We start from the raw sequence: 16,294 nt of genomic DNA on the forward strand, positions 1-16,294 counted from the left end.
GGAAAGCTTCCCTAAGAGAGTTCAGGCTGTGTTGGTGAATGAAACTGGTCGCACCAAATATTGACTTTCAAGCTTGTTTGAACTGTGCAACTTATGTTTTTGCCTTATAAACTGTATTTCTGGATATGTTTACACTTTACACATGCTTCAATAAATGATTGCACCTTTTCCCCATTTCTTAGCATACTATACAAAAGCTGTGGTCTTAAAGCTTTAAAAAATGCAGCCAAAAAGAAACTGTAGAATTATCCCAACACATCACCTCGTAAGGGAACCTGTCCTGAAATAACCTTCCTCATGTGTATTTATGCAGTAAGATGCATAGACGGGGAGTCGTTGTCTCTCTTTTTGGTGCCCTGATTGATTCGCCTGCACCTAATCTTATCTTTATTCGGATCGTCATATATCTACAAGAAGCCAGCTAGTGCAAACTGGGGCGAAAATTTGGCTGGGGAGCAGCCTCTCATTGTAATGCTCTCTGAGCCCAAACAAAGGCAGCACAGAGCATGTGGGATGCAAGTAAAACAAGACAGAGAGAGACAGAACTCGCTGTGAGGATGTGGTTTGAGTGTTATGCCGCAGTCAGACCAAAATCCGCTTGATGAATTTTACTCACATGGTGTGGACAAAAGCAGGACGGTAAGGTTGCAAGCATAACCTGTACTGCTCACAAGCTGATAGCAGCAGTCATCAGAGCTGTGATACAAAATGTATTTTATCAAACACTGTTATTACCCTCTGTCATTGTCCTTACACTGCAGACACACCAAATTCTCTCCTATCTACTGCATGTATTATTTCACCATTCACTACACAGAATCCTCCAGTAGTATTTTGTGAATTAAAAATCATTTCTACCTGCTCTCTCTCAAACTGGCAAAAAGGTGGAAAGCTTTGTAACTTCAGCCCTTAAAGATCAATCTGGTTGGACTGAGTGAAAGCATAAAGTCGGTTACCAGACGTGAATGTTTCTAAATGCTACAGACGTGAAACATACGCCTATATACTGATTGTGTGACGTTTGTGAGAGCGACAGAGACTACCCATAAAGTTTAGAAATTGGCAGAAGCGTTAGATCTCTGGCCTGAGATGTACTGCAAGTAAATTTAAGTTTGTCTCTGGGCTGTTGGCTTTTTTCTGTCAGAGTCTGTCTTCCATCAGTCGCTCTCACATTTCTCAAAATCAAACAAATCAGCGTCAAAAGAGAGTGATGCAAGAAGACATATGCAGAAGTACGCCGTGAGTGTAGGCTGCTGGGAGACAGTTCTGAGCTGGTAGCAGTTATGAGTAAAGATGAGAGACTTCACTGTAAAATACAAAGCTTAATGATGTAATTTCTGAGCTAGGTAATCTTTTTAATGTTCACTCATTTCTATGAAGCGAAATCAAATTATGATGGGGTCATCGAACAGGCAGGCTGCTCTGCCTTTTCCCAACAGAAAAAGGATGCCGTAATCTGTCTGTTTAAATGTGTAAATGATAAATGCTCATTCACTCTTCTTGCCTATAAAAAGCAAAAGCCATCAGTAATTTAAAGTAGATTGACCTTCCCCTCTAGGTCATGCCCTTCTAGATCACTTCGAGCACTGCTGCTCTTTTTAGATCACACAGTACAAATGTTGTTTTGATCACTTACACGTGGACATTTCATCATGGACATCAATCTTTTCAGTAAAGGAACATCAACTGCCAATAATTTAAACTAATCCAGGTTCAGATGATGAGAACTAAGGCCAGATGGACTCACAGACAAAACAGGAGTCGTGTCCAAGCTCAAAATCAAAATAGGAGACAAGGCGGTCGCTGTGCCAAAGCAAAGGTGGTCCACCAGGTACTGCTGGTCAGTGGTACAGAAGCTAAACCTAACCAGGTAGCTGTCAATAGAGGTACATTTAAAAATTCAAGTTGGGTTTTTTGTTGTTTTATTGTTGTTTATTTGCTTGTTTGTCTTTTTAATGTATGACTAAAGATCAGTTTCTGTTGAAAGCTGATTAATTCACTGGGAGAATAAACAAAAGAAAAATGTGAGGATAAGCTGTAACAAATCCACATGGATAGCACAAAACTCAATACTGAAATAATATATGAATAAAAATTAGGAAGAATGTACTTTATTACAGCCATGACCTTTTCTCTTAAGTTTCTACTGTTTTGCTGCAACTTTGTCTGTGTACTCTCACTTTAAAGAACAAAGCACACAGCCTCCCGTGTGTAAAACATTTCACATACATTGCTTTAAGGCTAAATGGTGATCATTTAAGAAACTAATTTCACACTGGGGGATGATTTGTTATGTGCCACTGTAGAAAAAGTGTTTATAATCTAAGATGTAATTTATGGATGAGGGAAAAGATTTTTGATATACTTTAGTTTAAACTTTGAGCGAGATGAAGAATCTGGTATTCCTTTGCATGCTGGGTGCCCTTCAAGGGATCTTTCTGAGAGAGGGGAGGAGAGAGAGAGAGGAAAAAAATCAGACAGAGAAAAAGAGAGTGGACCCTGGAGTAGTTTGGGCATTTTGAAGTTTCAGCATGCCTAGACTCTGAAGCCAAACAGTTTGAACCATGGATGAGATAGAAAGACCTCTTGAAAACTGCAGAGACACACGCGCATGGGGCTAGTACTGTAATATAATTGCAATGTAGCGTCTAGAGAGAGTTTTATAAGTCAGAATGTATGTGCAGTCACCCCAAGGAGTATGTGTAGGTGGCCACTTTTCATTTGAATGGCCCTCAAAGTTCAAAGTTCAGCCTTTTGTTTATTTCAATGCTTTTTTCTTCTTCTTCATTTTCTTTATGTAGAAAGAAGGAGGTTTCATGTGCTGTTTGTTCTCACAGGCTTTATAAGCAGCACTGTTCATTTTAATTAACTATTTGCTGGTCATTTTAAACTAAAAACACACTCAGTCCTCTCACGTGTCCGACTTTGTTAACATTGTGCACCATAATTTTATTTGAGCTTTGGATATTGTTTAAGGGAATATTTTTTATTGCACTTTCTATAGTTATCTTTAAACTAAAAATACATTGTTATGTGTGGAAACTCTGCTATAATGGAAATTAGTGCTGTCAGGTTATTTAAGGTTAGGCAAGTTAGGGAAAGTTAGTGGACTTTGTAGTCAGTCTTTTTTTTTTTTCAGATAAGACCCATTTATATGCTCAAATGTTGTGAAGCTTTACTTTTCCAGGGCTTTGAAGTTACCAGCCAGTGAATTCAGGCTAACAAATCTGGCATCCTTTCATTCTAAAATAGCATTTTGGATCTGTTTGGGTCGCTAAGTTAACCTGTCCTACATTTTCTCATGTCACAGTTGTTTCTTCTTTCTTTTTTTTCCGGTATAATGTAAAACTACTCACTTTTTCTTCTTTCTGTTGCAACATAGCTGCAGTGGCACTCCAATACACTGACTGTGTTAGACTGTGGTTACGCAAAATGATGTTATACAACATGTTAACACGCTCATCACAACCCAGTTGGTGATTTTGCTCCCATAATTTCAAATTTAGTAATAACAAATAATGAAGCAAAGACATGAATAATTAGTTTTGATTTAACTATTTCCATCTTTCGTGTTTTCTTGCTCCTGTGGTTGGGCGAAAACACAAATCAGAGCTGCTGAGAAACAACTCTGGCTCATGGTTCAGTGGTGTTATGGCTTCATTAAATGAGCTCTACTATCACTAAACCCCTTTAAAACTGATAAACAAGATATATAGACCATAAACAATGAACGAGCAACAGAATTGGTTTCATTTTCTCTCCTTGAGGCAATTGTTGTTGTGATTTGGCGCTATATAAATAAAGTTGAATTGAATCCTTTTCAGGAAGGAGGGATGGAAATTAAAAAGTGGTGTGAGTCATAGAAACAATTGGAAGCAGAAAGAAGAGAGACGCTGCAATGACTTTAATTTAGTGATTATGGATCTTACCGAGTTGTCTTTGTCACATTCATGAGAGAAGAAAACAAGGCCCAATGCAGTGATTAGGATGCATTGGTGGTTGATAGTGTGTGTCCGTGTGATTGTGTGGTCTGTGTTTGGGTGCGACTGTGCTTGGGTGTGTTTGTTTTGGTATATCTGTGTGTGACTGTGATTGTTTCCAGAGCGTCAATGTTTCTGGGAAAAGTAGCTTATGATTTAATTACCTTGGCCCAAGCAAAGGCACAACCCTGTACCTGTGGAAGAGAGGAAGGAGCACGTCTGTACAGTGTGTGTGGGTTGGATATGAGATGCAGCAGTTAGTGTTGCATGAGATAAGCATCACTTGCATATCAAGTACATTCGGCAAGAGCATGATAACTTAGACACGCATTGAAAACATTTTCAAGGATTTTAAAACTTGAGCCTGAACGCAATTAATCAAAGTTCACTCGACAAATAAAAACGTGATTATTACCACCAGAAGAACCTGAAGACAGCACACCTGCAAATGAAAGCACCAAAAAATATCTCCCAGCGTAGTTTAAGAATATTCCACCTCCCCCAGTCACCCCATTTGTATGATAATAGGAGGGTTTATGAAACCCTAAAATGCAAAATGTTATTTAGCACCAAAAATACTCAGTGAACATGGCACACTGGTGGATTGTGTTCATTTAAGAGATCCTGGAGATCATCTGAAAAACAATTAAATGAGCTCTACATTTGATAAAACAGTCGTCAAATAGTCATAGTCATCAGACGATGGGCACACCGTGGTCATAAAGCGGGCCTCCGGACACTGAGGATTTTTCTGCATCGCATGAGTCTATAATTTTTTTTAAAAAGGTGTCAATATGTACATGTAACCATAATAAGAAAACCATAAAAAACCTATAATGCAGATAGAATATAGAGATACTGATATGTAGAGTTGCATCACTTATTTTAATCAAAAACATAACCCAGTAGAAATTTTATTTCTCATCATATTGTAAGCATAATTTGTAGATGATGAGTTTTGCTATAAACAGGTTTTTAGTGAATAGTAACCATCAGAGGTGGAAAGTAACGAATTACATTTACTTGCGTTACTGTAATTGAGTAGTTTTTTGTGTATTTGTACTTTTTAAAGTCCTTTTTCAAGTCTGTAATTTTACTTTTACTTAAGTATATTTTTTAAAAAGTATTGTAGTTTGCTACGTTTTCAATCACACCCGTTACTGAGTAAATTAAAAATAAAAAAACCCATTCCGCTTCAGAAATACTGCAGGGAATGATGGGTAGTAGAACAAATTGGCGCTAAGGTCACGATAAAGATGGAGTCTGACATCGGTGTTACGGATCCAGTGAAAAAAGAAGCCCCGTCGAATTCTGCTGACCCTGAACTCGAAGAAACGGATGTGAACCCCCGGCCGTATTTAAGGGACCATTTCGGCTTCAAGTGCAAGAAAGGCAACAGCTTTATTATGCAGTGTAAGCTGTGTTTGCCCAGAGAGACCGAGTTAGCAGCTTTTAAAAATTCCACATCAAACCTGCGCAAGCATGTAGAGGTAAATTAAATACAACTCATATCGTTATGGTAGCAAAAAGGCTGTGTTCAAATTAATCACATTAAGTTAAGACATCTGTGAAGAACACAGATAACGTTGGTTGGTACCATTGACTGTAGAAAACATGGACAACGCGGAAGCTCCCCAAAAATGAAGCCAAAACGTCTCTATCGCCCCCTGGTGTCTGGCTGCAGTATAGGTCATAAACCCCGCCTCCTCCATGTTAGCGGATGGGACTGGGGTGAGACTAAAATAAATTAATTCTCCTGATGATAAGCTGTGTGTCTTTTTTATAACAGTGACATGGTTGTATTTACCTTAATTAAACGAGTCGTCAGTCGTGGTAAACCAGCAAAAAAACTCGAGCAGCCGGGCTACGTAAAAAGTGTAGGGTGGCGTGTTTGCGGTCACGTCCAGCGGGTGTGTGGGCGGGAGCGTTACACAGTCGCTCCACCTCAAGTCACTACTGCGCAGACTCTGGCTCCAAATTTGCAAGATGGCAGCCTCCACAAGCGGGGTATTTTGGCTTCATTTTTGCACAATGGTGGGAGACGGGGTCGCGTCGTCCATGTTTTCTACAGTCAAATGGTTGGTACTAGCAACTTGCTGTAATCGGGCACGTTGTTGTCCACGCAACTTACATTTTTTTTACTGGGTTGGTAAATTGCCAAAAGAAAATGTGTTTACCTACGTTTTTCCTGTTTGTTAATAATAATAATTTATTTTATATATAGTTATAAATAGTTAAATTAAAGACAGAAGCGGCTACTTTCTTACTTAACCCACATATGTTCACACTGCAGGCAAAAGAATAACAGAGCGCTCACTTACCTTAGATTAGTCAAAGACAGCTGACTTCTGTTACTTGTTAATTAGCACTTGCAACCTCCCGTTAACTAGCCTGTTACTGTCCAATAAAAAAAAAAACACGAGGTATATTGGTATAATTTACCAGCGGTAGCTATGTAATGCATTGATGTCTTATTAGGGACGTCAAAAAACTTTCTCTCAAACTTAACACTGGCCTGCCTGCCTCAGCTGCCTTCGAGCGTCTCTTTAGCTGTGCTGGACTACTGTTCACTGCAAAGTGAGCAAGGATGAACTCTACTAACTTTGAAAATCAACTGCTCCTCAAAATTAACAGGAAGTTCAGAGAGTAACACTCTAGGATGGATACAAAGGAACTTTAATCTAGAGGTACAGTAGGGCAGGGCCAAGTTTAAAAAATTAAAAAACATTTTTAAAGCAGCTGCAGTTCAGTTCAGTACTTGTTCTCTTATTTGACAGTTTAGAACACATTGTCATGTGAAAGAATGATATGGTTTTGTATTGAAAACACTGTGATACCTGACAGTTTGGTTGATTGGTTTGGTGACCATTATCCATTTTCATGTATAGACTTGCAGTTTAATTGCCACCGTACTTTAATTTGTAAAGTTTTTCTTTTCACTAAAAAAGAACTACTTTAAGATTTATATCCCACTGTCTTTTTTTGCACTACTCAGAAGCGGCTGTCCTCCTGCTGACAGAAAAGTAACTATGTAACTTTTACTCTGAATACATTTTAAATGAGCTACTTTTTACTTTTACTTGAGTACATTTTTAGACAGGTAATTTTACTTGTAACATTTCAGCAAAGTAATAGTACTTTTACTTGATTAAAATATTTTAGTACTCTTTCCACCTCTAGTAACCATTACCTATTAATATCTTGGTTCTTCTCTGACTATGTCTCGATAAAGTAAAGATTGGAAATATTTAATTTGAAATAATGACATGAATATACATAATCTGTATATGCGTTCCTACTATTGTATACCTGTTTTTAAAATCGTGTTATATTACTAGTGCAACTGTGGATGGACATTACAGTGGGAAAAAGAGAAAAATATGTAAATACGTAATGGTAAAAAAAAAAGTTACATTGAAAGCTATGGGTTTAATAGATGGAAAAGCATTACATTTTTCATTTCAAAACATAAACTCACCCTCATGTTCCTCACAGTTATTTGGTCCGCTGGCAAGCATCCCCTATCTCCTTTACTGTGAATTGCAAGTGAAGGATGTGAGAGAAAATGTTACTTCTACCATTCAGTAAAAATTAACATTATTACGTATTTACTGTGGTAACCACGCCATTATTATTAGGTTATGTCCAAACAGTTTTGATGCAACAGCTTTAATGCAACCGCCAAATTGTTAAGGAGAAGCTTCTTCAGCCGTGCACATGGAAAATCATTGCAATCGCTCAAGCCGCTGCCTTACATTTACCAGCAGTGACATTACCTTTTCTATTGCAATAAATGCTGAAGTTGAAGACATTTTAGTCTCGTCCCTTTTTCCGTACCACAGTTCTGTTTCATTCTTTGCACACCTGAGGGTCACGAACTACAAGCGTCAGACACAAGCAGTGGTACTGCTCATAAACTGGATAAGAAATACCATGAAAGAGAAAGTCAGAACAAAGTGCTAATACATTTCAGATACACTACGTAAAAAGAGGTAAGCTGGCCTTCAGCACATCACTCTATGGTACCATTCTAAGTGAGATTTTGTCGTCAGTAATTAACCAGGTTATGAGCCTTCATTAAGCTTTGCACGTAGAGTGGCTGTTCTGGTGCATAAAATCAAGTGCTCCCTATTCACACATACTGTACATTGTTTATGAAACAGCTGTAGCTGGAGGCAAAAGCATTTCCCTTCACAGGCTACAGCATCCTCTTCATTACCGGGACAATGCCTTTTTTATGTGATTACGCTGTAACGTAGTGGAATTGATGTAACCTTTAAGAAGACATATTGAACCGGTGTTTGTATTAACTGATCCTGTGAGATCAACAACCTCATGACTAAAAGACACAATAAGACACAGAAAAATCACCGCGCTCAGTCATAACCAAGTGACATTTTTATTATGAAAGCACTACTGAAGAGTTTTTCATTATTACTCAACGTGCAATTCATTAAAAACTGGAACAACAGGAAACATTTCTGTCACTAAAAATTGAAGCTGATGCTCTAAATCTCTGCTCCCCCATATTTTCTTTTGTAGCTAGTCATTTAGGCCACAGGCTAATATTTTATGTCAGTGCAGGTTTTTTTTAAGAATTTGCATTGCTCTCTGCTGCCTTTAAACTCACTCATTTTTATACAATTACATACATATTTTTTGTGTTCCTGTGTAAAGCCAACTCTATTTTTGTTTCCCCAATATGGCGTATTACTCAAAGCAAACACATGAATTCCACTCTGTCTTAATTTCATCCACACATAGAGGCTTTTACATCCATCCTATTTGTTTGCTTGCATTCTCTCCCTTGCAGGGCACCATTTACAATTCAATACACAAGCTAAAACATTAAATGTTAGGAAAATTACAAATGGTGTCATCGGGGTATATTACTGCCACTTTTTTGACTCATTGTTGGGGTTTTTACACAAGGGGCAATGACAGTGTTAATCAGATTAGCAGAGCTTTGGTTGACTTGACATCAGAGGTCACTGCACATATATTGTGCTTAATAATTGATTTGAGCTCTTTTCACCCAAATGTAGGGGGAAAGTGCCCTTAATGCTCAATTTTAAGCTGTTGAAACAGATTTTTTTTTTGCTAATTTACGTAGCACAAAGCCCATAATCTTTTCAATTCAAAAGCAATAAGGAAAAGCCATTAAATTATTCTTCAAAGTAATAAAGTGTTCTCTTCTCTTTTTAAGGTTGTAAAGAGCTGAATTTGCTATTCTGATGCCCTGCGGTGAATTATTGAACACACACACGTACACACATGTACACACTGCAGAGAGCTACAGGCTGTGAAATTACCCAATCACAAGGTCTTGTCAGTTCTCAGACATTAGTCATCTCACATAGGCCAAGTGAGGTGATACATACACACTCACACACACACACACACACACAAAGACAGAGGGTTTTGAAAAATTTATAAATCTCCATTAAAGTTAATGACACACCAAGTCCAAAATAATGTATTAGAGGAGAAGTGTGTGTCTGTGTGCCTGTTGTCACCCGAGGCTATTTAAGTGAATTGTCAGGAGGTGTTAGGATGTGAATGTCCCAATCTGGTTGTTTATTCTCCGTTTTTCATTTTCTTGCGAAAATATCCCGTATATTTACAGAATATTAACTAGAAGCTATGTTAACAACAGGCACCTTGGCTTTTACTGTGAAACAAGCTGTGATTCTCACCTCGAGTCCATTTCCAATTCTTCTCACGCACAAGCTGCTATCTCACTCATACCCGCAGTTTGACCATGCACATACACAACAAGGACACGAAAATGAAAAACAGATCCAACACACACCTATGCAGGGTTCAATGAAGATGAGCCAAAACACTACATGAATCTACAGTCAAGGGGGAATGCCGAACAGTAAAATTGCTGTGCTGTGCTATGAAGTTTGTCGTCCTGCAACGCACAAATAGTGTAATCTTGGCTCGACACAACATTTTTGGACTAAAACTGCTGACTGTAGTTATGAAATTTCAGCGCTGGGGTGAATTGGTCCCCTTAGAGCACGTTAGGCAGAAAAGGTCTAAGACGATTCAGCCCATAAATATCTTTAAATAGTTCAATTTTCAACCTGTGAGCCATTCTTGGATCTCTTAGAAAACCATCTCAATAACTCAAGTGCTGAATGCTCTGGGATGTGTTCTGCGTGACCTCCGATGCACCTTTCTGAGCATTGTTAACCACCTTGTAAATGTCTTTCAGGTGAAGTATGGCCGGTTTGGTTTTGTGTGGGATGCAGCAGTGCTGGAGTACGTTGCTAATAATGATGAGGATTGCTCCTTCTACACCGTCAGCAACAACGCACCAGACCGTGGATACGGTATCGCCATGCAGCACGGCAGCCCCTACAGGGACATTTTCTCCCAGAGGTAAGAGCCTTATAACAGTAAACAGCAGCCAGCTGCATCGTTAACTGCATTTTATTTGTTAGTTTACAAAGAAAGTACATATTTTAGTTGCTGGATCTGTTCTGTTTCATACCATTCATCTCAGTTAGATTGTCTTCTCTTTTAGGTATAGAAAAGTCCCCCTGTTTTGGAAATGAGTAGCATTCAAAATATATTTATATGTATCTTCCTAGTTATGGAGAAGTCCAGTAAGTTGGGGTTTTTTTCATTGCTACTCCAGATTAATTTCTGTAAAAAATGGCCGCTGCCATAAAATTTGCCCTTGTACAGTGGCCAAAGAACCTTAAGACATCAATCTAGACAACAACAAGGTGGCAGATAAAAATTGTCAACTTCTGTCTTCCAGAATTAAGAGTGCAATGGCCTTTTTCCCATCTTCTGTGCAGTTATGTGAGGCTTAACGTGAGGTTAACCAAGTGTGACTACCTTGCCTCCCAAATAAGTCAGCAAAGGTGCAGTGCAGATGTAGCCAAGCTGTTTCTGGTTGTGTATCTTGTTACTGTAGCACAAAGCTGAGACTCTGTTGGTTCTCACTGCTGAGTACAGTAACTGAATTTGTTCATTTTTTTCATTATACATCTAGTTTCTTACAGTGACCAGGAATCTTGGTAGTGTCTTGAAATGCAACACAAAGTCATGCATCTACACGCTGAGAGGCCTGATTTGTTTTTTGCATTAATCTTTATTGCTGTCCAGTGATGTCACATGAGGTGAAGTGTCTGTGAAAGCCATGAGCGTATTGGTTGCATCTTAATCCTGTGGGCTTATGAGTTTTTTGGTCTATTTGTGGATTTGGATTTGTGTGTGCTGTAAGTGAGTGGAACATCTTGTGTGTGTGGGCCTAAGTTTGCAAGCTTTACAGAGTTTGAATGGGTAGGCCTGTCTGTCTGCTCCATATCGGGTGAAGCGTTACGCTTCTGAATATTGCCTATCATGACTTCTATTAAAATAAACAAGGAATTAATTGACAGGCTATGGAGGTAGTGTCACACTCTTGGGAAGTCAGTTTTAATCCGTTAACTCACACTGGTCCCCATGCTTCAAACGAAAAACCAGAGAGAAATCGTCAGGAGAAAAAAAATTACAGAGGCATAATTATTTTGTTTTTCTTTGCAGTGAGTTTTAGATTTTACGTTGCGCTATTCTCTAATATACAGACTGACAAAGCACAAAGTCTGGGTTTAACAGGAATCATATGAGCAGTCAGTGTCTTGACACCATGGAAAGAAAGGTTTCATTATGTTTAGTCATTGCTGAAGGCCAGGTAAGAACAAATCTGGAGGCTTGACACATATTTTGGTTGGATTTGTGTTGACTGACTTGTGTTCACTTGTTCATTTGTTCAATTGCTTATTAACACAATTATCTAATCAGCCAACCAGATGGCAGCAACTTGTTGCATTTAGGCATGCAGTCATGGTTAAGATGGCCTGCCGAAGTTCAAACTAAGCATCAGAATGAAGAAGAAAGGTGATTTAAGTGTTCGTTGTTGGATCCAGAGGGGCTGAATATTTCATAAACTGTTGATCTGCTGCATTTTTTTCACACAACCATCTCTAGAGAATGGTCTAGAAAATTTACAGTGAGCAGCAGTTCTCTGGGCAAAAATGCCCTATTGTTGCCAAAGGTCAGAGGAGACCGACTGGCTTGCTAGGAACGCTAAAGTAACTCCAATGATTGCTTCTTACAACCAAGCTATGCAGAAGAGCATCTTTGAATTGACCTGACAACCCGTCAGATCTTGAAGGAGCAGGTTCCATAAATTTTGATAACAGAATATCGGAAAAACATAGCCTGGTCTAATGGGTCTTGATTGCTGTTGCAACTTTTTTTGGGTTAGTAGGGTCTGAATTTGGAATAAACCACATGAATGCATGTGGGGGATATTGGCTTGGCATGTCACAAAACTCAGATGATCTCAAATTCGTGCTTGAACATGGCAGTGAGTTCACTGTACTCAAAAGGCCTCCACAGTCACTAGATCTCAATCTAGTGACTGTGGAGGTGCGGAACATTCAACAATGTTCAGCACCTTGGTGAATATATGCCATGAAGAATTAAGGCAGCTCTGAAGGCAAAAGGAGGTCCAACTCAGGACTAGCAAGATATACCTTAAAAGGTGCCCAGTGAGTGTATTTTCCCCACTTCAATAAATAATAATAAACTCTAGATTACATCTTTTGTTCGTAGTTAAGTCTAGCCTAGTCTTGCTTATGTAAATGTGTAGCAGAAGGGGATTTTTTTTGGTCAGTAGCACAAACTGATGAGGTTGTTTATCAAGCAGTCAATCACATTCTCTGTAGGCAGCAGCACTGCAGAGTGGAGTGATGGAATCTATCCAAAATACTGAGAGGAAATGTTGTGGAACTAGTATACAAGCTTGAGTGTTTATTAAGTGTACCAAATGGCACATGCTGCGTTGTCTACAGAAATGAGATGGGCATGATTTTGTTCATATCAGTGCATCGCTTTACTGGTATGAATCTCGTCTACTAAAAGGGATTTCAAAGGCAGTAACACAGTGTATGGGTAGACAACGCTCAAGCTGGCCAAAAACAACTAGAGCCAGTGGGAGGAATTATATAACCAGCCAACATCTGTTAAGCCTGCAAAACCTTCTCTGATTCAAGTACAAGCGCATGTGTCTGAGACCACTGTGTCATTTTTCCCTCTCTTTTTGCATCTTTTTTAAGATTTCATTTCTTGACATGACATGACAGAACAAATATAATAGCTATAGCTGCAAGCTTTTCTGCCTTTGTGTTAGAAAAACACATTTTGTATTAGGATCTCTGTGAAGCTTTTTGATTCTATCCCTATGTAATTTGCTTTTCGTGGCTTTGGCTAATTCTGCCTAAAGCCAGTTCTCATGTCTTCCTGGTAGGCTGTTCTTGCTTTCAAATCAGTCGTAATGAAATACTTAGAAACTTGTCTCAGAAGGATCAGTTTTAAAGCACTCCACCTATGTACACTCTAGATTCATTTTCATATATTATCCCCATAACCTGATACTGGTTTGAAAGCAAAACATGTGTTAAATAGGCATCAGTGTGTAGTAACTTTTACTAGTGAGAGTTTCATGTTAATGCACTGTCCTATGTTAGAAAGTCCTAAAAAAAATACTACTAATACAAACACCATTAAGATAAGCAAGATGATTAAAATATAGCAATGATGAATAAAGATGTCATTGATTGGCTGCTCTAACTGGGGAGAGCTTTAACCACTTCTGAGGAGTATTTACTTTACTTTGTATTTACTGTGTGTATCAGTGTGCGTCTTCTGCATACTTGAGGAGTGTTTGCTATCTGCATGCCCCTGGAGATAATATGAGAGATGAAAAAGAATTTATTTGCTTCAACACTTTGAGGAGAAAGAGAAAAACGCAGACTGCTACAGCTTCATCAGTTTAAACCGTTTAGTTTGTAATGAGAAAACCATCGGCAGAGTTCAAGTGCAGCACCAGCGCATGCCTGCTTCTGTTTGTGCGACTGTGTGGATCTAAAAGTTTTTGGCGGCACAGTAGAACAAATAGAGTGCAAATGTGTACATGCTTGAGTATGTGTGATGCTCTGTGATTGCTGGAGACAGCCTGCAGATTTACCAGTCAAATAAAAAACAGTGCCGTAAAGGAGTAGTCCTCTAATTTAAACCGACAGCTTTTGACAAGTTGCTTTGAAGTGCTGAAGGGCCAAGAACTTAAAAAAAACCCTTCTCCCTGGCAAATATTATTTTTGTCTCTGTTTGTCTGAAGGCAGTGATGTGAAAATTTAATCCATAGCTGATGGACATCTTGAGGGTGTTGGTGCCCAGATAGATAGATAGACAGATAGATAGGTACCTGGGAAATGTTAGGAGGAACACTTCAGAGAAAATCAACTACACGACCAATATTATATCAAATTTTGTCTTTCATTATTATCTTTCTCAATTTAAGCACATTTGAGGTGAGCAAGGAGAGCCACATCTACCGTATGAGTTTGGCTTTGGTCACAAAGATACATTTATATAGTTGTTTTATTACCTGTCTGCAGGCAACTGTTCATCAGTGGCCTGAGGGCTAATCATTAACTGCTTCAAAAATAGAGCCATGGTGGGCTGTATATCTGTGGGGACCTTGGCAGTGCATGTTGTATGGTACATTTGAGGGGAGAAATGACGTATACACCTGCAACAAATCACTGCTACAAACAGATAAATCACACCTCAGAGGTTGTGGCTTGGATTGCTGTGGTGAGCACCCGAGCCTGGCTTCACTCTGGAGAAATTACATTATCTTCTTAGACTGTGTCATGTAATTTCTTGGCATGGTTTATATGAAAGCAGGGATTAAAACTTTTGGAGGTCCTGAGTTGGCCGTTTATTATTTTATTATTTTATAATTTTATATATATTTATTTTTATCTTGAAAGGAATCATGTGTTTCTCCACAAAATAACTTGGCAAAAGTAGGAAACCTACCGTGAGGGCTTGGTTAGGGTTCAGTATTGTGTTATCAAATGTAGGTTTGTTTGGAGTAGCTTGCCATGATGCCACTTTATTCAGAAGTGATTATTATTACTCTTATTTAATTATTTATTTACTTTTGGTATCTTAACACCATGGCTAAAGTCTTTATTCAGCCTTTAATCCAGCAATGGGTGCATATATTCTTTGTTGCTGTTAATTCCATTTCCAGATGAAAAATCAAAGTCAGCAATAGTAAGTGTTGTGTTGAGGAGTGGAAGTGGTCTTTGACTAAAAGTTATTTTAAATGATGTTAAAGCGCATCGAGTCCCAGTAAATACAAGGTAAACTCTATATGGCACATAAACAGTTCGTTGTGATGCTTTCAGCATTCTGGCAAGCTTTTATATCCCCAGCTCTCATGACAATAAAATTGTCAGCAATAGTTAAAAAACTCTTGATGAACTGACTTCTGAAAGTTTGGTTATTGCAAACCTTGAAGGGAAATTTAATGAATTGTATAGTGTTTTTTTTCTTTGGGAATGTATATGATAGTGATAAAGTAAATTACACCAGTGAAGGGCACATATAAACGTTTTTAAAGCTGCCTTTGCTCATGTAAATCTTACATTTTAGTCCCAGCACAGGGGTTGTAAACAGAACCTGCAGAATAGAGATGAAGGTATATTGCCTTGTCCAGTTCTGTCAGAGGTATCTCATGCATTTAAAAAGAAAAATCTACTATATCTACTGGTGAAAGGCATTTTTACTATCTAGTGGCTAACACGGATGAAATACTGAAATACATTTAATGAAAGTCTATGTAATTGTCCTTTCACCTGACCAATAAAAATTCAAATATAACCTGAACATTGAAAATAAAAAGGAGGTCAGGTCTAATTGAGGAGGTTTGCCTGTGCTTGTGAGTCACGCTTACACAATTGTATAAAACTCGCAATGAAAAGGAACACACAATTATACTGACTGAACAATTAGCATGGAAAATCGAACCCGTAAGTCAAATCAGTGACAGAAAAGTAATAGTAGTTTCATAGTCATTTAATAATCGGCAGTGTGTCATACTGTATCAGCAATGTGACTCAAGCTTTACAAGTGACCATTTCTGCTTTCTTTGGCTTTCACTCATTATGAATTTTTTAACTTTGAGACAAAACAGGGTGAGCCCATGCTCTAGGATTTGTTAAATAAGCAAAACATTTATGTTTTTATTAATTAAATAAGCATCAAATGACTATAATGGAAAATTACTGATCTGTATTTTTTGGGGTTGGGTTGCTCATTTTAGTATTATACAGTTCAATTCTACATGCTACACTTTCAAAAACATGTTTTTCCAATAGCTCTCTTGTGCCCTTACAGCCCCTACATGCACTGAGTGGTGAGTTGTATTCTGAATTTCCCGCAGCAATCAACAAATA

General features: G+C 38.4%; 1 protein-coding gene across 3 annotated transcripts in view; it reads left to right on the forward strand.

Moving 5' to 3' along the window:
• grid2 (glutamate receptor, ionotropic, delta 2) overlaps positions 1–16,294 on the forward strand; it is a 507,657-nt gene that overhangs the window by 458,869 nt on the left and 32,494 nt on the right. For all 3 annotated transcript variants that reach the window (XM_006789768.2, XM_006789769.2, XM_006789770.2), the window contains exon 14: positions 10,204–10,370. In XM_006789768.2, coding sequence (XP_006789831.1) covers positions 10,204–10,370 — 167 coding nt within the window. The remainder of the gene's footprint in view (positions 1–10,203; positions 10,371–16,294) is intronic.

The sequence above is a fragment of the Neolamprologus brichardi genome, chromosome 12 (genome assembly GCF_056152115.1).
Source record: "Neolamprologus brichardi isolate AB-2024 chromosome 12, ASM5615211v1, whole genome shotgun sequence".
Lineage (NCBI taxonomy): Eukaryota > Metazoa > Chordata > Actinopteri > Cichliformes > Cichlidae > Neolamprologus > Neolamprologus brichardi.